Source organism: Meleagris gallopavo, chromosome 3 (assembly GCF_905368555.1).
Source record: "Meleagris gallopavo chromosome 3, MGAL_WU_HG_1.1, whole genome shotgun sequence".
NCBI classification, from domain to species: domain Eukaryota; kingdom Metazoa; phylum Chordata; class Aves; order Galliformes; family Phasianidae; genus Meleagris; species Meleagris gallopavo.
This window is the reverse complement of record NC_139406.1, coordinates 14,467,501-14,492,406: the sequence shown is the minus strand read 5'-3', so window position 1 is coordinate 14,492,406 and position 24,906 is coordinate 14,467,501. Positions and strand designations below refer to the sequence as shown.

The following is a 24,906-nucleotide window of genomic DNA, read 5'->3' as shown; positions in this document are numbered from 1 at the left end:
GCTATTAGGGATTTGGAGAGAGTTCTGTTTTGATTATTGATGTTCCCAAACAACAAGTAGTGGTTTAGTCACAAAGATTAAGTGGTTTCACCAGTTGGCTTCCCTTTGTGAGCCTCTAATGGACTCTGACTTATCTTAATATCAGGCAGTTAGTGGATACACTGGTTCACATCTTTGAAGGCACTGAGGAGACAAACTCAACAAAACCAACAAAAGATGAGTCCCTGAGGCATCTGGGGGTCTTTGCTGCTCTTCATCAGGCATTCTGATACATGGATAGAAGAATTCAGTATGTAAGAATTCATTTTATTCTGTCTGAGAGGAAACAGCCTGCAAAGATCTTTACTATCTCAATAGCTTCAGTGATAACTGAGTGTCTGGAAAAGGTTTTATGTGCCCCATCATTGTCTGATCTGTTTTGGAGGCTGGGGTTGTAGTTATCCAGAGCTGTCATCACTGCGGTGTCCACCAGTTCTCCCAAGGGTCTGGGCATTGCATGTGAGGTTGGCAGCTGATGAGCAGCTGAGCAGTCTGTACATAGGCAAGATGGACTAGTTGCATACAGTCTGTGCAGTTTCTCTGTGACTCAGCACTTACTCGTGGTCTAGTAGTTGCAGGTGTCCAGCAAGCCATATCATACGTTATTGCTACTGCTCTGCTGGTCTGCTGGTCTGCTAGATTGATGAAAATCTCTGTTAGACTGCCTCATTTCTCTTTTTCTGCCTGGACAAGACTTACTGAAGGAGAAAAGCTGAGATATCACTTTCAGATTTTCCAGATCATTAAAATATTGCAGTGCAGGAGCCATACAATCCAGCTCATACTCCATTTAAATGCTGATCAGAACACTTAGTGCATTCACATATGTTCCCAGAGAGCTTCTTGTTGGTGCCTTTGCAAGGAGGGCTATCCCATGAAAGCACACAGGAACACTGCCTCAGGCAGAGACCTGTCTGCCTCCACCTCCTGACTAACACTAAGGTACCCCAGCCTATGCAAGGCAAGCTGATATTTCAGATAAGAAGCTGTCTCAGTTTACAAAAGGCCATGAAAAGCTCTGGTTCATTTTCCACATCTGCTTCTTCTCTCTGCTTTTGGAAAATAATTCTTATTTCCTACTAGCAAGTCCAGACTAGACTAATATTTAGTCTTGCTTTGTTAAGTTGCTAATCATGATTTTAGCTTTGACTAATGGTATCTTAGATGATCTAATATACTAGAACCTAGTAAGTGAGTTCAGATAAGGTGTTAGGCTTATGCCATAGCACAGTTTGAAGGAACCAGGTGTGGATGGAAACCAAACAAGCAACAACACAAATAGGCCCAAATAGCCCACAGAGGGCCAGAAAGTACAGCTGCAAGTAGAGCTGTGATGTAATCTGTCTCTGTGAGCCCCTTGAAGCCAGCAGGCCAGCCTCATGCTTTTGGTATAATGGACATCATACAGCCAAAAAGGAGGGTTATGCCATAATCTCTGTTCCATTCAGCAATTGGATTTGAGTGTACTAGTCCTGTTTCCTAGACCCTTCCAGTCCTATGGAAATTTAGAAGTCCCAATGTAAAACCTATTCAACTTGCAGCATCTGAGAGGGAAATATCAGAACAGCTCCTGCTAACGTGAGAAATGCCATTACAAGGTACTGTACTGTTCCACCCATTCTGGCCTCTGGGCTGTGGGCAAGAAATTGCATGGGAGGACATGGGAAAACCTGTGTGGGAGCTTATGTATAGAAATGTATTTGTACTGAAGGGCGTTGGCTGTGACGGAGAAAGTGAGCATAGGTGAGGACTTGCTCAGATCACCAAGCTACTCCACCTCACCTTTCAACACAGCATTACTATCCAATGATGGGTAACTGGCCTGATGGAAAAAAGCAAGCCACGGCTGGCTTTTGCAGGCAGCTGCAAACTGCAGTGTTATGCAGTCTAGTCATCTCATTACTTGCTTAGCTGCACAGTCATTGCCCACTTCCTGTTCCCAGCATTTTGTAGAAGAGAACTGGTACATCTAAATGTTTTGCAGTAGCAGGAATTGTTTTGGGGTACGAGCAGCTGGTTTTGAAACTTGGAAAAACTCTGCACACAAGCAATTGGCCTGGCTGGAAAAGCAGTGCAGTTTGGAACCTTGGATATTTTACAAGAGCAAGTGTAGAGTCCTACACCTGGAGAGGAACGACTGCAGGTACCAGTACAGGTTAGGGACTGAGCTGCTGGTGGGGAGCTCTGCAGAGAACCTCAGTATCGTTGTGGGCAACAGGTTGGCCATGAGCCAGCAGTGCGCCTTTGTGGCCCAGAAGGCTAATGGTATCCTGGGGTGCATTAAGAAGTGTGTGGCCGGCAGGTTGAGGGAGGCAATCTTCTGCCCTGGTGAAGCCACATCTGGAGTACTGTGTCCATCTGGGCTCCTCAGTTTGAAAAAGTCAGAGAGAGAGTCCAGCAGAGGGCCACAAAGATGACTGGAGTCCTGGATCATCTCCCTTACGAGACAATACTGAGAAACCTTGGACTGTTCAGTCTGAAGAAGAGAAGGCTGAAGGGGGATCATATCAGTGATTACAAATACTTAAAGGACAAAAGTCAAGTGAATGGGGCCATGGGCAAAAATTCTATACCAACAAGAGGAAATACTTTTCTACTCTGAGGGTGACAGAGTACTTGAACAGGCTGCCCGAAGAGGTTGTGGAATCTCCTTCTCTGGAAGTACTCAAAACCCGCCTGGATGCTTTCCTGTGCAAACTACTCAAGGAAGCTTCTGTAGCAGTGAGCTGGACTCAATGATCTCCAGAGGTCCCTTCCAACCTTTACTATTCCTAATGGCCTAGAATTTGCACATATGGTACAATGTTCTGAGACAAAGTAGTGAAGCAGATTGCAAACAAGTTCTAAGGGGATATACAGAGCAAATCAAAGAAATTAGTGGAGGAATGACAGTGTAAGAGGCAGGGAGAAAACACAGAGTTTGGAAGAAGTAAAGTAGTGAAAGGTATTTTAAAAAGGCATTGAAAAATGGCTAGGACTCACAAAAGCAGCAGAAGAAAAGATGGAGAATGGAATGGGAAAGGCAAGATACAGAAAGAAAGAAAAAGAGGCAGAAACAAGTGACTAAGAAGTCTGAAGAAATACGCAGAAAGGAAAAGCAAACAAGAAAGTGAATGCAAATGGTACAAAAAAGAAATGAAAAGGAGGAATATATTACTGAGGAGATCTGATACTGTGTGCAGATTTGTGCTTCCCATCTCTTTCTTTGCATCTCACTGCATGCTGGGGACATAACACCATGTGATAAACCTCTCTTGGACTCCTATTCTTAGCTCCAGTGATTTAAAAGAATACCCCCTGGGTGGGGATTCCTGTTATAGATCAAGGAAATACTTCTTACTCTCTCTAATTAAAATCCTTCCACACGCAGAAAGCTGGCTCTGTACCTGAACAAGTACCTACTACCTGCAGGCAACATAAAACTCATGCATTTCCTATTCATTTGCTCTATCTCTGCAAGCAAGCTCAGCTCTGAATAAGGGATCTCTAAATCCTAGCAAGAACCCTGCACACTCCAGTGTCCAAGTCCTGACACCACCAAATTCAAAAGGAACTACACACAGCACTACAGCCATGGATCTCCAGTGTTAATGCTGTTTTACAGCTAAGGATGACTTGGCTTTGCAGTCAGGAGATGTTTTTAGGATGCCTCCTGCCAAACTAGTTGGGCAGCTTTGAGAGAAATGCTGTTAGCACATTGCTAGATATAGGTTTCCTGGCCTTCTGCAGGAAACTGCATGATGACATTTGCATGAAATTACAACGTGCTGCCTTTATCAACAATTGGCTAGAGACTGAATTTTCCCACAAGAGAGTGGAAGAAATTTGTAATAGAATATACACAGGAAGGTGCTCCAGAGCTCTGCTGTTGTGTTCCTCATTTAACCTCTTTGGGCAAGAAGGTAAACATTATTTTTTTACTCAAAAATAACTTTTTTTTTTTTTTGGTAGATCCGAATCAGTCTAAAAGTTGATAAAGTAAACTTCATGTTTATAAATGGGCAAAGGATGAGGTACTTTCAAGGCTGGACAGAGCAAAAGACCCTGATAAAATTTGGGTGGTCTTCAGGAAGGGAGGTGGTCTTCTCTGGGGTGAGACTGGGAATTTAGGAACACAGGCCCAAAGCTATGAATCCAAAGATGCCTGCCTAAATTCCTCAGACTTTTGACTGAAATTTCCCTAGGTCCTCTCTGCCTGCTTGGAGAGCTATAATTGCCACAGAGTGAGCAGTTTATACCACATGCAGATGCTTTTCTGCCTACAGCTCCAGAAGGGCCAAAGGACTGTTTTAGAACAGCCCAACTCTAAAAAAAAAAAAAAAAAAAAAAAAAAAAGGGCTTTATGAGAAGAGAGGATGCAGATCATCTGGACAAACTCACCCATAAATTAATAGAAACAGGTTAATTTTACTTCTTCACTCAGGTTTCCATGGCACAAGGAAAAGCCTTGAAATGTTCACTAGACAAGAGAGGGCATGCACCTCTTTGGTTGCATGCTTGGGTGTTTCCTCCGTACCCTGGTTTCTGCTGCCAGGATTGTTTATGTTCTTAACAATGGCTGTATATAATAGGGAGGTATATAATAGGAAGGGTGGAGTATTCTTCAGATTTTGTTTTGGTAACGAGGATGCTTCACTATCAACATATTTGCTCCTGGCTTTGGCAGTGGTGTTCAAAAATTTGCTGAGAAGTTTATGTAAGTACACATTGGCATAACAAATAGCTTGCCACTGTATGGCCAATGTACATCCATGTCTGTTCAAGTACGAATAATCAGCCTAGAAAGAAGCAGAAAAGATACATCCTGGAGGTACTGATGCAAAGTAGTAGAACCAGTCAGGAAAAGCCCTTTCCTGTATAAAAACAGCAGCATGAGGGGCTAAGTTGCTTGGAAAATGGACCTGGCAACATTTCTCTTGTAAAGATATTCTGCGCTGAAATGTATTGGGTTTTAGTTTAAAGCACATTGTTTTAGAAATGTTTTGTGTTGCATGGAGAAAAATTATAATTCCTGTGTTAAAGAAAATTTCATTTTTCTTATGTGTTGTGTCTCTTTAACTCCAAAATGCCACAGAACACTTTGAGAAGTTTTTGTATGAGTGGTCATGAAAAATAAGAAAGTAACTTCTACCAACTATAGATTTTTCATGTGAGGACACTGTATTATCTGTCATATTCTCCTTTTCAAGGATAGACACATCATTTCTGCCAACTCTCTCTTTGCTTACGAGAAATAAGTGTCCATTAAAGCACTTTTATGAGAAGAAGAGTAAGTATGCATTTGGAGTTAGCATACAGCATCAGGGAAAACAGGTTCCTTCTTGCTTTCCCTTTCTACATATAGAATTGCCTTACAAACCAGGCTACCAGTCTTCCAGCATCCACATCTTATTGACTGCCTCCTCCCGCTGACTGCATAATGTAACATACCACATTAATCTATTAATTATGATAGCTTTAAGTGCAGCTTTTCATTCTTTGAGAAATTTTGCCTTGATTTCATCTTTAGCCTAAAACAAGCTCTACAGAGAGAACAAAGCATGAATAGCTATAGAAAAGGAGCATTTTTCACTTCACAGAGCCATGGAAACAATTTGTTATCTTTACAAGGCTTCTGGTATAGAGTTGTTTTTACAGAAGGAGGCTCTTTCTCTGGGTAGCTCCTTGCTCACATACAACAACACCAGCAATTCCATCTCCCAGACTGTGTTAACAGCTACTGAGCCATCATGCAAAGCATCTCCCTTCATCAGCCATAAAATCACAGCCCTGCTTGCTGCCTCTGCACAACTGCTAATGTTCTGTGCAAACAGTTTTCTGGGACAGAACAACAGCTGTGATCTTCCTGGAACACTTCTTTGGATCTTGTATTTTCTCTCCTTCCCACTCCAAGATCTTTTAAAAGTACTATTTCCATTTGTTGTCCAACATCTAGATGTTCTCCAAGCTACTCTGTCCATGTGGTGGCTCCTAAACTCTCACCGACAAATGATTACACAGATCATAAGCATGGCTTAATGATATGAAATTATACCTACACATACTCCCTCCCCAAATATCCATTAAGAAAGTTCACTAAATCCTTTGGTTCTCTGGTAAGAAAGTTCCTTCTCCATCCCACATCCCTCCTCTCTACACTGTTGCATTGCATTTCTGGGACAGCCCCTGTGCATAGCTCACATGAAGCCATGGAACTGGTGGTAGTGGCTGTACCTGGATATCACTCTGAAGACAATCTGCTGCTTTTTCTAAAGGCATGGACACCTCTGCATGCCAGATTCTTGCATTTAAAACCTGCTTCCAGCTCTCATGCTCTCCCTTTGTGCTTGGTGGTTGGTTCTTTCCCTGTGGGTTGGGGTGGAGGTGTCTCTGTTCTGATGAGGAAGTTCATTAGCTCTTCTTGTCTCCTCGATGCCTTCTGAGGTCTGGACACACCTACAACATGCATCCTGACCTACATTCACAGTAAACAACTTCCCAGATCAATTTTAGATCTTTCACAAGCTATGAAGGTGGAGTAAAACAAACTTTAACACGAAAGAAGTGCTGAGTTTTGTTTTCAGAAGGTTGTGAATAACAGCTAATAAGGGTGGAAGAAAAGAGAAATGATTACTGCAGTCTCTTTCTTGTGGTAGGATGACTGCCCATTTATGTCAGCCCTTCATATGAAGTACTACTGAACTTCAGGGTGAAACAAGTGTCTTAGAATGAAACATATATGAACTTTTTATTTCAAACTAGGTAAAAGGAAAGAAATGCCTGCAGTCACCATTTATCAGCACCTTCATACATTCAGCAACTTGACTTTCCTGTCAATCTATCTTAGGCTAAGCCTTTTTTCTTGTGGGCTGAGTTAACTCCCATTGTCTGGCACTTGCCACAAGCTAAGCTGCTTACACAGACAACTTGCTGCACTTCAGCAGAGCCATAGCAACTTCTTACATCCTGGTAAGGTGCCTGAGCCCCTGCTTCTCATGCAAAGTTCCTGCCTGTCTCATACCTGAATGAGATGCAGTGTCTGCTCTGCATCCTTGCAGTCAGTGCAGGACACCGAGTAGTTCTTGTCCTAATGGGGGCTGAAAGCTAGAGCCACCCTGACCTGAGTGCTTTCTCTTCACACTGTGCTATGTGTTTTCCCCTAAATAAAATAACTTTCTGAAACACAGGCCATAGTTACTTATGTCCACAAACAGCCAAGAGTAGATGCTTTGCTTTTCTTACATTTTTCTGGTGTGCTGTCCAGAACATCCTTTGTTTGACGCTAAAATTGATGTGGCTTTTTTTATGGTATAATATCTTGAGAAAAGCTTGAGTACTCTACTGCTATCCACACAACAGATTTACAGTTATTTCCCTAAAGAACTCATAAGGGCTTCTTAAAAGCCCTTTTTTTTTTTCCAGATGACATTCTTCATGAAAAGACCAAGCTGAAACTTCGTCCCAAATTCTTACTGGAGTGGATTTAATGATCCACAGGAAAGGCATCAGACTGTTGTATTTCCAATACAAGAGAAAAGAATGAGACAGATCTTGTCCTTCCATTGAACAGGAAGCTCACAGACTTTCGGGGGCTGCTGAGCTATTGCTTTGTCGGGAAATTGCAATTGTTTATACATTCTGAATCAGTGGTTCCTATCAAATCAATGAGGAGACATGAAGTATACTGCAAACTGTTCATGTTTCCATAGGCAGTAGAACCATAGCTGTTTACGTTCCTTCTTCATACATGAAAATAATTACTAGTAATTTTATTTTCATAAACCTGTTGTTTGAATCCTTCACTCCGCAGCTCAGGTTACCAGGGTAGTTTCTGTCACCCCACTCTGTCACTAATCATGTTGTTACAAGAGGGAAGAGTTGATAGATGACATACATTAAACTAGTTTGTAGAAGGAAATTCACAGCTGACTGATTTGATTACCACAACTTTTTGCTTACAATAAGAACAAGTAAGTTGGACTATGGGAAACTCTCTTTTGGAACAAATCAGATACATTTTGTGATAAGATGGAAAAACAATTCTTTCTAAGGAATTCCCATATGGTATGAGTACTGGGGCCCCTTTCCAGATCCTGCTGTATTCACATGAGTGTGAATTGACAGATGTGTGCAAAACTGGCAATTTCAAACTCAGAATACAACACATTTCTACTTTTTAGCAACCAATTGTGGGATTAGGACAGAGATATTTCACAGTGTGATACAGCTAAGCAATCAACTGATTCATATTTCTCCTTTCCCTTTTTGCTCCCAGTAAGCTGCAGGCTTCACAATGGGCTCCATTTCTAGAATGATTACTGAGTTCTGCCTTGATCTCTACAATAAACTCAACAGAACCGCAGAATGCCAAAACATTGTCTTCTCTCCAATGAGCATCTCTACCTCCCTTGGCCTAATCCTTCTAGGGGCACGAAACAACACTGCCACTCAGATAGAAAATGTAAGTACTGCCAAAACATACTGAGATGCTTCCACATAGCTTGCTGTTCCCCCAGTGGCAATGTTGGGCTTTGCAGCACAACACGTGTGCTTAGGAAACAAGGATAAAACACAAGCTCAGCTGCTGCCTTAAGAGCATTGTTTGGTGTGCCGTCATATCCTCGCTCCTTTATCACTTGTGACATCCAAATGATTAAAAACGTCTCACCTACAGAGCACACAGGGTGTGGGGGTACAGGGAGGGCATGCACAAGTCTGTTCCTGTGGTCACTATGCCTTTTACTCCCTGCAGTGCAAGCTGCACGTTCTGAGATCTTTGTTTCTTTTCTTATTTGTTTCTGAAAGCAGTAAGTGACCAATACTCTTAAGGTACATGTAGCATAAGGCAGTAGCCAGCTCTGGCTGTATCCTGGTGGATCTTCATCCATCATGTTATAATACTGCCATAGGTCAGCTGCTGCCAAGGGAGATGCATTCTCCTTATGCAGTTCTGAGGGACTCTTGCTTAGTTTAGGAAAGCAATGGAGATCAAGTACTCTCAAAAAAAGAGCTTAAGTATTTGTATGCTACAACAATATCACTATGGAGGAGCATTTCAAACTTTTTCAGTGAGATATCTGCACATTGGAAACAGGATTCAATTTCCATCAAGAGCACTATGACTTTGATACATTTCCTGAGCTGATACAAATATTAAGAATGATTGCATAAAGTTAGTTTTGATGCTTGCAAGCAAAATATTTTTGCCTCTTTGCCTGAGGCAACTTTTCATTTGGAAATTTAAGGCAACTATAGTAATAAATCAAAGATAAAAAATATTGAGGTTCTGGAAAGTAGCATTTTGGGGGACTAAAAGTTTTTTTGGTTCACTAATATAGAAATGTGAATTTGAATATGGATATTGGACAAATTCAATTCTGACCTTCCAGTCTGACTGCAGCTGAGAAAGTATGAAGGGAAAATACACAAAGAGAGCTTATAGGCAGGAGGAGGACATTTTACCAACTTTTTACATAGTCTGTGATGGAACAAAGGGGAAAGGTTTCAAACTAAAAGAGGAAATTTAGGTGAGATGTTAGGCATACATTCCTCACACAGAAGGTGGCGAGGCACTGGCATAGGCTTCTAAGAGAAGCTGTAGTGCCCCATCCCTAGATGCTCCAAGCCAGGTTGGATGGGGCCCTGGGCAGCCCGAGCTGGTGGTAGCAGCCCTGCTTACAGCACGAGGTTGGAGCTGGGTGATCTTTGAAGTCCCTTCCAACCCAAACCTTTCTATGATATGTTTAATAAATCTACATCATTTATCCAGTAAATCTTTCAAACAAGGAGAATGCCTTTATCCCAGTTAAAACAGCCATAATTTGACCTCTTCAACTGCAGGTTCTCCATGTCAGCAATGCTGCAGGAACTACAAGCCTTGAATCTGAACTTGAAGGTGCAGTCCCAGAAAACAAGTCTGAACTAAGCCAGGAAAGAGAGTCTTCCTCCTCTCTGGTATGTCTTCTGTAGTACAAGAGCCTTTCTTTCACTTCACCATAGCCTACTAGCTGTAAAGCACCACAGTCTGCCACTGGAGGGAGTCAAGATCCCATGCACAACGTCTGCCTGGTCCACTGCGCCTCATAGAAGGTGTTATCTTGTTATCAGCCAAGTCTTCCATAAAGTCAAGTCCAAAGCCCACACCAGAAGGAAGATCAGGCTACAAAGCTTAGATTAACTGAATTTAAATATAATTACAATGGGAGCTAGCCCTACATTGCAATCTAATGAGGATGCAAAATAACAACCAAAGCTGTACTGAGGAATCTTTGTAACTGGTGTATTTGAAATATTCCTAGTGTAACACAGATGGGAATCTTAACCACGAAGCATTCCATGCACTGCTTTTACAACTACAGAACCTTGGTAAAGAGTACGTTTTAAGCCTGGCTAACAACGTCTTTATCCAACAAGGATTTGAACTGAATCAGGTAAGATAACTGTACCTTGTAACCTCTGTGGCACTGATCCCCAGCTTTCCAGTAAGCATATGCACCACTGTTGTCCCTTTTTTGAGTTTTGGAGGTGCTTCTTGGAGCCATATCTCTTATGGCTGTTGGGAAAGAGACGAGAATATCAGCTTTAATTGCTTCTGTTCAAAAAAAAAAAAAAAACAAACAACAAAACCACACAAAAAAAAACTTAAATTCAAGACAATACCCTGTAGAGCAAAAATAAAATAGAAGACCTTTCACTTTTGACATGTCTACATTCAGCCAGAAGTGTGATTATAGCAAAAAATGGCCTATTCAAGCTGTCTGCAAGCTGCTTCTGGGATATCTTTCTATTTGCAGTTTTGCATTGCAGGTTTTCTTTTCCTCTTTTGTCTTATTCAGTCAAGACCACCCTCATAATTTCTGAAATGTTTCTGAATTATTGACTTCACTGTAAAGAGAATAAGCTCTGAACAGGTTTGGCTAATCCACAATCTTTATTCTGCTTCACAGAAGTACCTAATGTGCAGTAAGGAACTGTACAGAGCAGCCCTTGAAACAGTGGACTTTCAAGGGGCTCTTGAAGCAAGCAGGCTAAAAATTAACAATTGGGTTGAAAGCGAGACACAAGGTAAAACAAAGCAGAACTGTAGCTGAGCTACCTTTTCCCTCTTCCATCTTCCAGTGCTCCTTCAAAAAGAATTCAGCATATGATAAGTCTTGTTCATGTTTCTAGGTTCTTATGCCTTTCAAAGATAGTTTGTTTTTCCCATTCATTCTTTAGAGTCATCTATCAGCTAAACTATTTTGTTGTTGCATACTGCCATACTCCTACCCACACACCTAGCTGCAACAGTACCTTTAAGGGTTAAATAGATTAATTGCTTTTGCAAATAGCCAATGCTGCAGGTACGGGAAGTGGGGGATGGAAGTTATGAGCTTCACAATGGGACTGGGAACAGCATAGCAGAGAGTAGACACCCCAGGACCTGGTCATACACAGAGCAATGCTAACAAAGATGAGTGATGTGCCCACCAGTGAAATTCACTGTTACAAGTAACAACCAACCAGGTTTTGCCCTTTACAGGCACATAGAGGTCATTGGCTTTTTTTCTGACTAAGCTGAACATGAAATATGCCACTCTAATTTTGTCAGAGCTGCACATCAGCAGGGTGAATATCTTATAAATCTTCCATGTGAACTTAAGCCAGAACTTTGTGAGAAATGGATGAATAGATTTGAAGGCTTCTGATTTCCTAGTGGCCATATCCTGACCAAACCTGTCCTTGGGCTGACAGAGCAGCCTGTGACTAATGTGGGAAAGAGCTGCAAACCCTGGACTACCATCGCTCTGTGTGCCTGTTCAAAGCCTGCACAGTTAGGAAATCCTACCTCAACCTCTGTACAGGAAAAAAAAGTATAAAGGGATAGATGTCCTCATGTAAACTAAGGGAGAGAATTAATGGTGCTGCCCCTTTCACTGTGGACAGGTGCCACCTGGCACATTCATTTTGCCACTGCTGGCTAATTTGATGACCCTGTGCCCCTTCCTCTCCCAAGTACTACATAACAGTGCTGAGAAATTTACCATTTCTTCGCTTGTATTGTCCCTGTTCTGTTAAGAAACAAAGAGTTGGATTTCTAACACGCTCTAAAGCTAAGTTCACAGACAAGTAATCAAGTCTCAATCCAGAGTCTTAATAACAACTAATAAATACCTCTGTTTTCCAAAATTTTCTCCAGGTAAAATCAAGGAACTTTTTGCTCCAGGAGTGATTGACTCACACGCCATTCTGGTGCTGGTGAATGTGATCTACTTCAAAGCATCCTGGGAACACAAGTTTGAGGAGAAAAATACAGTACAGAGAGATTTTAAACTGAATCAGGTACATATGCTTTCTATAAGTCTTAGCATGATTTACCCTAGAATAAACATAATACAGAAATACAAAGTTGGGGGCTTTCAGCTGTGCTGTGAGAAAGGCATGGATGTGCTGGGAACTAAACATTTTCCTCCTGTTGGGTAGAGAGAGCAGGAAAGCTTTTCAAAGAACACCATAATCCTTACTGGAAAAAATGTGCAAGTCTCAGAAGTTGCAACAACTCAGCATTTTGCTTCAGTAGCTGGCAAAATCCAAAGCATTAGCCCTGATCAGCACTTTTGAACCTAATAGTCACTAAGTCACCTGAAGCTTAAACATTAAGGACTGTATTGCTTGCATGATCATTTCAATTTCTTTTAAATAGAATGAGAGAAAGCCAGTGCAGATGATGTATCAGAAAGGCACATTTAAATTGGGCTATATTGAGGAGCTGGGAACTCAGGTGCTTGAACTCCCTTACGCTCAGAAGTCGCTGAGCATGATCATCCTGCTGCCAGGAGACACGGCAGACGGATCTACCAGTGGGCTGGAACAGGTAAGGCTGAGGACTGTGGCTAAGCCAGACTGAAAGCTGGTTGTCTGAATTGAAGCTGGGCAAAAATCTAAACTTGTTAATTTCCCCATCTTCTAGACTGAAAGCACAATGACCTATGAAAGCTTAATGCTGTGGTTCTCTTCCGAACACATGTATGAGACAACCGTAGAGGTATACCTGCCCCGATTCAAGCTTGAAGACACCTTTAACCTCAACGAGGTATTAAAAGCAATGGGAATGACCGACATCTTCACTGAATCCAAAGCTGATCTTTCTGCACTGTCATTTGAAAAATCCCTGGTGTTGTCAAACATTGTCCATAAGGCTTACGTGGAAGTCAATGAGGAGGGCACTACAGCAGCAGCTGCTACAGGAGCTGCCATTGTGAGGAGATCCCTTCCCCTCATAGAGGTGTTTATGGCTGACCATCCTTTCCTATTCTTTATTAGGCACAACCCCACCAATGCCATTCTTTTCTTTGGTAAATTCTGCTCACCTTAAAATCAGGGCCATCTTCTAGCACTGTGAGAAAAACCTGGATGAGAATCAGAAATACTGTTTGTTTTGTTTTTTCCCCCCCACACACCTTCTTAATCCTATGAATGAAGGTAGACCAAAGCAATTTAACTTAGAACCATCAATTGAGCGCCCTCCTGCTATGATCTTTCAAAGGCAAGTATTGATCTGAATCCAAAACAGGAGTAAATTTTCCTTTAATCTGACTGGATATCAAGAACATTTTGTTTCCCCAAGGTGTACATACACTACTGTATAGCCTACAGTTCTCCAGCATAGCCATGTAATGTAGTACACTATTTGCCTGGCAAAGGTGGAATTTGTGTGCTGCTACCTGAGGAGAACTGTTTGTAACAATTTTCAGTAACCATCAGTAAAACTGGAGTATTTTTATTTTCTCTGGAGTTTTTGACTTCCTGCAGGTGGGTCTTGATTAGCAGAAAGGGGCTTTGGAGATGCTTTATACTTATACATACTCTATTTGTGGCAAATCCTTTGCACAGTGGAGATCTCACTTTAATTCTCCTTCCTGTAGCAGCAGTCACAAGCAAGCAGGAAATAATTGTTTATAGCAAATTCATGTATTCACTGGCAACTGTGCCACTTTTTCCCCATGATGTTTGCTGGATCTATCCTTGTGCTATATAAAATGTTTATGTTAGAAGCAGCTTTGATTTATTTATTTATATATAAGCCTGCATCTGATGTACCATCTCATCAACTGGAAGATAGATGGAATATGACATGTACCCCTTTCACAAGCCCTCAATTTTTTTTCCCCATGAGTTTTGTTCAGAGCACTGTATTTTTTTTTATGGTAGCAACAGTAGGAACACTCAAGATTATGCCTCATGAACACATCTATTAAGAGAGTTGATTACAACAGCAATTGAGTATGTGGGAAGGTAAGATTTTGACCCTCTTTTTACAGGACTTTTTGGCATTCTTTTTTGAAAATAAATCCACCCTTAAAGAATCACAGCATGGTTGATGCTGCAAGGGACCTCTGGAGGACATTTTGTCTAACTCTTCTGCTCAGGCAGGGCTACCTACAGCACAATGCCCAGGATCATGTCCAGAGGGCTTTCGAGAATCTCCAAGCACAGGGACTTCACAACCTCTCTGGACAACCTTTTCTAAGTTCCCACAATTCTGAACACCAAAAAGAATTTTGTATGCATAGTGTCTGTAGGAATGGAATGTGAAAACATTTCTTTCTAAAGAAGATTAATTACTTACATAGAGGAGTAATTGGTTTTCTTCCTTGAGCTCTGCTTTCTGTAGAAGTTTAATGATCTGAGATGTATTTATATAGGTATATGTGTCTCTCCAGTCCTGAGGAATGAAAAAAGTTTTGAAAAGGGCAACGTAAGCAATAGAAATCAGTCAAACATTACATGGAAAAATGTTTTTGTCTGTGAGACAATCAGAGAAAAACAGAATTAGCAGCTGACTGATAGAGAGACATAACTGTTAAGCTGCTGGTTTAACACAAGTAATATCTTCCTCGTGGAATTCTATGTGAGGTTTAACTAACATTTGTAAACCTGTGCTTTGTGACCTATAAAAAGGCAAGTATACATTAGCCATTAGTCATATAATTGAGCGTAAAGCTCCATAAAGTAATTCGTAATTAGCACAGTTTATGTACCAAAAGTTACCTGAGGCTCTTTGGATAAGAAAGTCTAGGCATGACATTCAGGCAAGAACAGGCAGGAGTAGGACAATAATATTTAAACAACTTGCCCTTACTGTCTGATCTGAAGGCACAGTACAACACAAGCAATACTTTTCTAGATTGTGGCCATGTTTCCATTCTGGAGGCTGACAGCACAGATTGCCTACCAAGCTACATTTTTATTACCTCCAGATGTCATTACTTGGTACTTACATACCCTGGGGAAGTTCTGAGCACCACAACTTCAAACATCAATCCCACTTCTGCAACAACAGGAATAGAGATTCCTGTGATGGAGTGTCGAACAACGCAATGCATTGCTCCAGTTGTTGGAGGAGATGGTTCGTGATATGTCTAGAGTGAGATTAAGACACAAACAAAGACAAATGTTGTTCAGCTAGTTTATTACAAATTCTAAACAGTTAAGGAACATGGGAAAGGTGGCAAAGTTAGCAACAATAAAGGTAGGAATTCTAGCAAACTGGCTATAGAGGAGGGATAGTCACCACCGTGGATCTAGCAGTACTCCATTGGTCTGCAGGTCAGAGACATCTCATTGATCTGTACAGCTACAGTTAAATGGAGAATTTTATGTGTTCTACCACTGAATTCTTCAGGTTTTATCCTCTTCATTCTGCTCTCATGCACCTCCAGTTGCCCAGGACCAGTGGCACATTCACCTCCTGGTGGGTGATCAGCTGTTGATTATGCAGCAATAACACACCTGCCACCTGGCAGGCTGTCGGGCATATGTACTGACTTAATGGAAGGAACTTCCAAGGTTGTGTAGTCCAACTCCCTTCCACTGAACAGGGACCTAGATCAAGTTATTCAGAGACCCATTCAGCCTCCTCATTGTCTCTGGGGAAAGGGCTTCTATCACATCTCAGAGCAGCATGCTCCAGTACCTCATAATCCTGACTGTAAAAGAATTTTTCTTTATATTGAAGCCAAACATCCATTCTTTTAGTTTGAAATTATTTCCTCTTGTCCTGTTACAACAGACCTTACTAAAGAATCCATCTCCTTCCTTTTAAGAGCTCCCTTTAGATACTGAAAGACCCTTCTCTGGTCACCTTGGAGCCCTCTCTCGTCCAGACTGAGCACCACCAGCTCTCAGGCCATCCTCATAGGATAAGCATTTGTACAATCAACTAATACACAATTAGCAGAGTAACACAGCCAGATTGGTATTTTACAGGTCATATAACTAGAGGGATGATGATGGTAGAAAGGGATAACTGAAAATAAATGAAAATGCTCACCCATATCCTTGCAAAAAAAAACTCCAAAGGGAGAAATTTCCAGAAAGAATCCTTCCTCAGTGGCAGTCAGCCCTTAAATGGGGTCTAGGAGAGGTGCAGCCAGGCTCTACCCCTTCTGGTCACACAGCTGAATTGCCTTCACCTGTGCTCTTGCAGCTGACTCATTGCTTGCTTCAGGTGATCAATCAGTGGTTCAAGCTGTGATTCAACAGTTCCCATACCGCATTCCATCCCTTGAATCATTTTTGTGGCCCTCTGCTGGACTCACTCCAACAGGTCTACGTCTCCTCAGTATTGAGGACTCCACATCTAGATGCGGTACTGCAGGTGAGGCCTCACCAGCATAGAGCTAAGGGGCAGGATCACCTGCCTTGCCATGCTGGCTGTGCTTCTTTTGATGCAGCCCAGGATATGGATGGCTTTTTGGGCTGCTAGAGCACACTACTGACTCATATCTGGATGCCATCTAACAGCACCCCTAAATCTTTTCTCTTGATAAAGTACACTCATTTTCTAACAGCATTATAATCACTTCTAGCGGGTACTACATCACTGTATTCATAGGGTTTTTGAAAAACAGATTCAGAAATCAGATGCTCTAACTGTATTTTTCCATGTATATGTATCGGGTAACTTGTGAAAAACATGTTTAATATACAGGACTACAGATAAATTCAGAAAGGAGAAGCAACACTCAAAATAAAGATGTGGCAATCCTTAATAGGATGTAAGCTGGCGCAAAATATATATCTCCAAAAAGCCATCTGAAAGAAAATTTCTCATTCACCATGCATGTGCAAGTTTCCAAATTCTGCAGGTATTTTATTTTCTTCTTTTGCAAATTCCCTTGCAGATGGCATTTTGCTTTTCTTGCTCTGAACTGTGTTGATGTGAGCAGTGAGATGCTTTTCCCATGCTAAAATACAAGAATAAAGAAGATTGAAGCACAGGCCTTTGCAGAACATCTAGTGAATGTATTTAAAGCACACCAAGCACAAGCTCTTCAAATACTGCTCCCTGAAAATGCCATCAGAGCAGACTTTGTGTTTTGAAGTGGAAGTGGTACATAACTTCTGTAGTGGAGAAATCATGTGGCTCAGGGGGTGAAAGGCCTATCTTCAGTGAATCCCATATTCTTGTTGCAACATGAGCCTGCATCTTCCAGTACTGTCAGACTCTAGGTTTTAGCAGAAGATCAGTGGAAAAAAAAATATACACAAATATGCCCCTTGCTTCTGAAGCTCTATCCTAATTGAGATGATTGCAAATTAAGAAAAAAAAAAGGGAAATTCAAAGATTGATGATAACTCAGCAGTTAAACAACTAGGACACCTAGTAGGTGAGTTCTGGCTTCCAGTCTCTGCTGCTAAGACTATTCTTGTTTTAATGTTTAAAAGAAAACAAGTATTCACACATGGGTGAGTACCCTGGCAATAATGACAGAGAACTATTCTGCTCTATAGCTTTCTGATAGCATGAATCTTGCCTTAATTCCCTAGTCTTCTCTTAGTACCATGTCCCCCAACTCCTGTTGTCTGAATTAAATAATCACTGTGTGACATCGACATCAGAGCTTAGCTCCATTACACTCAATGAAATCAGTTGCTGGTTTTCTGTGGAAAATATACTATTGTGCCCTGAGCAATGCTGAGCACAGCACCTGTTTGCCTAAAATTAACACAGCACTCAGAACACAACCAGCCTCAAGACACTCAACAGAAGGAATGTAATGAAAACATCAGGTTCTGCTTCAGAAGCATAACAGCCTCCAGAGCTGGAAGACAAGAAGAAGTGCTTTTGTAGTGCGTGGTGCTCATTTCCTTGTTCATGAATGATAATGAATGAGAACGATTCTGGAAGACACACCCAGAGGCCTCAGGTGTATACCCCATGCCTTCAGCCTGGGCAACTCCTCCTTGCTGCCTTTTGACTTGTTTTGTGCAAGCCATCCATCCAGAGGTGCAGAGTGAAAATGACCATGTAGTTCAAGAAGAGCCTCATTGGCCCCGTATACAATTCAAACCTAGGGCAAAACATCAGAGCCTCAGGCTCACTGCACTTCTCTTCTGAAAACTGTGATGAAGAGCTAGGGGTTAGAGGAAAAATGTGCTGTAATTATCAGTGCAGCTCCATCATCTGTTCTAGGAGCATCAAGGCTTCCTGAAGAAATCATTATCAGAACAGACACAAATTATTCAGTGAGAGGCAGAAGTGCCCCTCTGAATGCTCTGAGTCAGATGCATATTTTGTGAACTTTTCTGTTTCCCTCTTCCTGTTATGCTTCCTGCAGATACTTGGCACATCCTAGACATGATTCAGCAGTGTATGCTCATGAGATGCAGCCACATCTACAGAGCGCCTCCTCCCTGAGGGGAGAAAAATATTTTTTAGAAGGTAAAACCAGAATAGCTAGGATTGTACCTCCTGCTCTTTGTGGGGCAAGAGAAGCTAGGCTCCTGGTAACCTATCTGTCAGCCCTTCATTTCTCTATGCATGCCCTCTCCTCAGAAAAACCTGTGAAGGGAACTTGACTCTGCAGCAGTGGTTTCCACTTAAGTCAGAGCAGAACATGACTCTCCATCAGCAAAGAAGCAGTCAGAGCCAGCTCAGCCCAGGAGAAGACAGCTTGTTCAGCCCTCATTCTCCTTGGGGTAGCATCAGGACTAAAAAGAGACCTGGAACAGGAGCAGAACATACTGTAGTGATGCACGGAGGCTATGAGACCTCATGGGAATGATCTCCACATTTCATGCTTGCAGAAATCCCAGGATGTAGGAAGCCAAATTTTCTGCTCCAGTAAATGAGCTTATCCAACGGCAGGAAGGGGTTTGGTAATTCCTTTCTCTTAGAAGGCAAAATGAGATAAATGGCCAGGCAGGTATCTTAGAATTGTGGATAGGATATAAAATTGCCACCTCCACCTCAGGAGGCAGAAGGAGGCCTTCCCACATCATAGTTTGGCTAAGACGTGAAAATGCAATTTGCTGGTCTCTCTGTTGCTTGTTTTTATACATTGTACTTCATATTTTATGCGATATACAAAGGGGAAAAGTTTTTACAATCTACTTCAAGTAAGTATGTTGGAAAGTCATACTCTTCATAAAGAATGAAACAAAAGAGGCAGGCAGCAGCTACAAGGCTCAAAGTTTACCTTTCCAAACATACTCATGGGACACCTGCAGCACCCATGAAGCTCCTGTGCAGCCTTGATGCCTTCTCTATGTGTTCTTTCCTCTGATCACATAGATTTACATTGCATTTACAATGCAGGTGCTTCATCTTCATGAGGCACTTGGCACAGGCAGTCCAGGAACCGAGAGCTCCACCGGGAAGATGAGATGATATCTAAAGAATAGAACAGTTGGGAGGGACGTTCAGAGATCACTTAGTCCAACTACCTGACAGCTTCAAGGCTAACCAAAACTTAAAACATATTAATGAGAGCATTATCCAAATGCCCCTTGAACACTGACAGATGCGGGACATCAATCACTTCTGTAGGAAGCCCGTTCCAGTATTTGACCACTCTCACAGCAAAGAAATTTTTTCTGATGTCTAGTCTAAAAGTGTGTGATAACATGGAACTGCAGATGAAGCAAAGCTTCATCAAAAGGCAGCCCTTGCTATGACTCATATGGTCCAATGCCTCTGAGAGGGACGATCATTCTTCCCTTGTCTCCTTCCTTTCGTGTTGCTCTGTTCTTTTCTTCCCTTACATTGACACTACTACTCGGTAATGAGAAATTAACTGGGACCTAAATAAAGAGAAAAAAATCTGGTAAATATACTGATGACCAGTCCCATAAACTACCTTTTAGATGTGGATAAGTGGTTTAAAGGCATAGCAAAGAGGTTGCAGAAAAGAAAGGACCACATCCAATTTAGTTGCAACCAACATCCAGCATTCAGAGACTCATGAGAAATACCTTTTAATTAATTAATTTATATTTTTTTAAGAAAAAAAATCCTTTGATGACTCACCCTGCTTTTCCTGTTACTCTCAGTTGGGAAGAAAGTAACCGCTGGGTACATACTACTGCTATTTCAGAACTGCAGACTTGAAGAGCTTTCCCAAGTGCTGAGATATGCAGGAAAAAAACTGTAAATTACAGTACGAGACATTTAATTTTGATTGCTAAATAAAGAAGACTCATGACAGTCTATGACTATGTCTTGCAGGGCTGCAATTTCAGATGAAATGCAGCCCGAATTAGGAGAGTTACTGGCAGAGGCAAAGTTTGCATATCAATTAGTTGGTAAAAGAAGGCAACACCAAACACAGGCTGTGAATTGTTCTGATGAACAGAGTATGTAAAAAATAGCCATGTGTGTTTTTTGGTGTTTTTTTTTTACCATTGTATATGGCTGGTTTGAGTCAAATATGTATTAAAACAAAACAAACAGTGAAATAAATAGTGCTAGCATATATGAGCTTGTATAATCAGACCTATACATTTTTCAGATAAATCTTCAAAGAAAGCAAAATTTAGAGTATGTATGATAAGGACAAGTACTGTAAAATATCACCTTGAAGAGCTCCAGTCTGATAACAGGAAAAGGAATTCAGCATGTGAATGAAGGAGAAAGTGTGACTGAAACAACTGTCACTCAGCTTACTGCAGCAGAAGCAATCATTTATGATCTTAGATTTTTTTAACTTGCTTCAGGGATATTTAGGTAACCTCAAAAACAGGAACAAAATACAAACGCAAGAAAAAATTCTATTTTCTCTTCATGTAATCTTTTTTTTTCTAGCTGCATTCTTAGTTAAAAACAACAAAGCGTTTAAACAATGTTTAAATGTTTACTGCTGGCTTTATAACATCAAACTGAGTTGTTGCTGGAGATGACCGGCTATCAAGGTGCGTAACGGACTGCTAGATGTGCTTGGCCTCCTCTTACCTCAGGTTGCTGTGCAAACACAATACACATTGCCATACGATCTACTATGAGCTCTGAAGGGCAGCTTAGACATTAATTCTACTCTGGGCCAGACACGCTGACTATCTGAGTGGTTTATAACAAGGTGCTGGTTGACTTCAAAGTGGTTCTAAGTCAACCACTGCCAACTGCCTAAGACTGTATGCGCAACAGAGCTGATCATCTCCAGCACAACAAATAACATGAGAGCAATAAGCATCCAAAATTCCGTAAATTAGGCTGTTCTGACCACACCTTGGTTCATTAAAGGACTTTGAGAGATGCCAGAATAGACTCTGCTAAATGTGATGCAGATGGACAAGCTATGGCATGAACGGGTCCAAGGCATAAGAAAACATCACCCTCAAGCAATACACAGAAGCTGCTGAGCAACCACAGGAAATGAAATGTGAAAATCTGAACAGATAAATGTTGGAAAGAGCCGCATTTCTACTGCTTACAGTGTCCTTGATTATGCCAACATTAAGGAAGAATGGCAAATCCCATGAATTGGTTTAGCAAGAGCTTCACAATGGACTTCATGACAGAGGAAAAGGGCAGCAGAGTCCTTGCTGACCTCTTTCTGGGACAAACACAGATCTGGAACAGAGTTTAACCAATTTGTCTTGCTTGCATTCACGACTCTTGAATTTCAAGAGGTGCCTCTGATTTCCCCTGACCTAACACCCTATCTAAAATTACAAAATCACATTTTGTGTGCAGAGGACTGTGCATGGATAGCCCATTCTGGTCAACATACTCAGGCTGCTTCTGCAACAATTTTTGCACTAACATTCAGTGTAGAAAAAATGCAAGACCTGTGTAGTGGCAGACCTCTCTCTGGAGAAGGTGTATTGCCTCAACTATCTTACCTGTGCAAAACTGTTGTGGTGATTGTGCTATTGCAGAGGTAGAGTATACAAAGAAGGCAAACATACTGAATGAGAGAAGATACCAAAAACACCTTCATGTCCTCTTCTAGAGGAGACGGTAAAACAAAATGTTTATTGAGAAAATCTTGGATGTTACTCCAAAAGATTAAAATACTATCCATATGTGCAGGGCTGGTTGCGTTCTACAGGTGCATGATCCATAGATGCCCACAGAGGACAAGGACATTGAAACCAAGCATACAAAGGACTGTGGGTACACAGGAAAGTTCTTCAAGGAAGCCTTGAAGGCATGTTTGAGCACCCACCTGACTTGTAGCTGAAACCTTGATGTAAACATGTGAAAATGGAAGCATAAGAGAAGACACTACACACTGTAACAAAACTTAAGCCCTTTGACAAGATAAAGTAAAAGCTATTGAAAAAGGAACATTAAACAAGATAGGAGGAAAGCTGCTTACTATCCGTAGATTTTCCTACCCCCCACATGACTACTGTAACATTGACAGATAAAAAAATACTCATTCTGAGTGTAGAAACTGCAAGCCACTCCAGTTATCATGGTCTGCACATACAAACATGACTAAATTTCAGCAACACAAAAAACACTGCTTGGGATAAAGGAACACCCTTTCACCTTTACCAGTGGGTACCACCACCACTGCATATTGTCTGTCTTAATGTGCAAAAATTTGGGATTTCTATTATTCATTCCCTTGGCCTTTACAAAAGCTGGATTTTTTTCTTTAGAGATCATCAAGGGTATTATTCAATAAAGAGTAATAGCTTTTTACAATTGAGTTATATTTGATATTGTGCATTATGATTGTCTAACAGACCATGAATGTTCCTTCAGACAGATTTGGTAGTTTATTTACCTGTCATAGTAAAATAGGAGGTACAGAAGATCTATGAGAATAGCCTGTGCATGTACAATGGGCCTTGTTGCCATGACCTATGAAGAATGAAAATCAAAACCTGACCACCAGCCATCCCTTGAATTCCACTGGCTGTTCAGCATTCATTTCTGAATATCTGAATACTCTGGGGTCTGCCTTCACAAGGCAGCAAACACTTTCAGACTGTTCCCCAAATCTCTTCCTCTTCCCCATTCACACTGAGTTCTATAATTCATCCCAATGCCTCTGCTCTGAACTTTCAATGAAATGTGCTTTCTCCTCTCATGTATGAGCAGTAGAGCCTTTCGCTTACATCGGATATAGTCTGACTTTCATTGAAAAGCTTCCGTCTTGCCTAGGTGCAGAAACAGATGGAGCTGAGCTTTTAACAAGCACTAACAATAAGCTTCTCCAGTCCTCAAACTCGTTTGGCAGACCAAAACATTTTTCAGTATGATTTCATTCTTTAAAAAACTCATAAAGCTTTGTTTTTATTCTTACATGGAGAGCAATCTATTACAAAATCCTCTGAATAGAATGACCATCCTGCAGCTGGCTCTGCTTGGAACTGCTTTATTTTCTCTACATTCACTAGAAGTGTCCCTATGTTTCTCTGCATGCTGTAGTGAGAGGTCGCATATATATCCCACTTTTCCCTTCATCCATCTTGGGAGCAGTGCTACAGTAAATTCTGTAACTACAGTGCCCCAGAGATGAGAAGAAACTAAACAGCTGGAAAGGAGATACAGTCTTAAAAAGAAGAATGGTTTCCAGGGATTGATGGACTTTCTTGCACTTCTTGGTAATATGGGACTACTCTTGACTCAGCTTTAGCTGCTCATTAAATGGTGAATGGCGATGGGTCTTCTTGTTCTCCAATCATATCTAATTTTCTCATAATATTTTGGGATCCTTAGATTCATCTGACTGGGAAAATCCCTTAATGTGTTTGTTTTTTTGTTTTTTTGTTTTTTTAAATCTGATTTTACAGCTAAGTTTATTTGAAGCGTATTATGTTTATTCTTTTTTTTTTTAGAGTTTTTTTTTATTTTTATGTGTGTGTATTCATTATTCGTTTGGCTCTAGTTATCGATATGGCTCAATCAATATTTAAATTCTGAAGTGGAGCACGAGACATGCTAGACTTGAACTTGGTACAGCTTTATAAGATACAAAAAAAGCCTGAATAATTACATTCATCTGTTAGGTTTTACTTCACAAAATAAAATTTGGCTTTCTCCAAATAGAGTACCAGTCTGATGTTGGCCTACTCAGTGGTTTCAAGCACAATGAATCAAAAGGCAATGACAAGGGTAGTAACTCAAAGGATGACTCTTAGAAGGCTAACAGGGGGAGTGTCCGAAAGGGTACTGTATATATCACCAAGGACTCAGAGAATCTGTTTAGGTTCAACTGGCAAGCTGGATTATTACGCACCTCTTTGATGTTTTTCTGTAAGTACTTCTCCAAATAAAATATAACTTCTAAGTTGTATTCTTGAATAGGGAAAAAAAAAAGACTAAAAAAAACCCCACAGAAATATTATGTGTAAGAACTTAAGGGAAAAAAAAGGGCTGCCTTCTATTTTATGATGTCGGCCCATGACATCAGAGGCAGATGGTGGTGATATGGCAGTAGAGGCTGAATCTTCCCACCAGCATCCCATTACATGTTGTTGCTGTGTGACAAATGGCAACAGAGGGGCAGTCTGGGCAGAATGGTGTCTGACATGGAAGTACAACTGAAGCAAAGTGTCACTGAATTCCTCCTTGTGGAAAAAATGGCATCCATTGACATTTATCAATGTTTGCTGAATGTTTATGGAGACCAAAAAGTGGATGTGAGCACAATGAGGTAATGGGTAGTG

General features: G+C 41.1%; 2 protein-coding genes across 18 annotated transcripts in view; one reads left to right on the top strand and one right to left on the bottom strand.

Moving 5' to 3' along the window:
- Positions 1-24,906, bottom strand: part of LOC104910128 (uncharacterized) — a 105,666-nt gene that overhangs the window by 2,023 nt on the left and 78,737 nt on the right. For 11 of the 16 annotated variants that reach the window (XR_014882323.1, XR_014882324.1, XR_014882322.1 and 8 more), the window contains 4 exons: positions 15,283-15,419; positions 14,627-14,722; positions 12,172-12,281; positions 10,464-10,570 (listed from right to left, as the gene is read on the bottom strand). Coding sequence is in view for 3 of the 16 variants with exons in the window: in XM_085220313.1 (XP_085076439.1) it covers positions 12,267-12,281; positions 13,368-13,406; positions 14,627-14,722; positions 15,279-15,419; positions 19,482-19,499 (309 nt within the window). In the remaining 13 variants the exon portion in view is untranslated. Of the gene's footprint in view, positions 1-10,463; positions 10,571-12,171; positions 12,282-13,367; positions 13,407-14,626; positions 14,723-15,278; positions 15,420-19,481 lie in introns of all 16 variants that reach the window. The other 5 variants (XM_085220313.1, XM_085220314.1, XR_014882327.1 and 2 more) reach the window with 5 other exon arrangements.
- LOC104910127 (serpin B12) lies at positions 1,919-14,576 on the top strand. Of its 2 annotated transcripts, none has more exons than XM_010708418.4 (8): positions 1,919-3,941; positions 8,294-8,479; positions 9,859-9,972; positions 10,317-10,448; positions 10,965-11,082; positions 12,197-12,339; positions 12,701-12,871; positions 12,968-14,575. In XM_010708418.4, exons 2-8 carry the CDS (start codon positions 8,312-8,314, stop codon positions 13,370-13,372), a joined length of 1,251 nt encoding a protein of 416 aa, XP_010706720.1. In that variant the 5' UTR covers positions 1,919-3,941; positions 8,294-8,311; the 3' UTR covers positions 13,373-14,575. The 2 variants fall into 2 exon arrangements, with proteins under 2 accessions (XP_010706720.1, XP_085076432.1); XM_085220306.1 differs by lacking the exon at positions 1,919-3,941 and adding an exon at positions 6,905-6,987 and having other exon boundaries at positions 12,968-14,576.

Coding starts and splice junctions, on each gene's coding strand:
- LOC104910127 (XM_085220306.1), top strand. CDS start 8,312: ATGGGCTCCATTTCTAGAATGATTACTGAGTTCTGCCTTGATCTCTAC. Junction 8,480..9,858: donor CTGCCACTCAGATAGAAAAT/GTAAGTACTGCC, acceptor CTTCAACTGCAG/GTTCTCCATGTCAGCAATGC. Junction 10,449..10,964: donor AAGGATTTGAACTGAATCAG/GTAAGATAACTG, acceptor TCTGCTTCACAG/AAGTACCTAATGTGCAGTAA.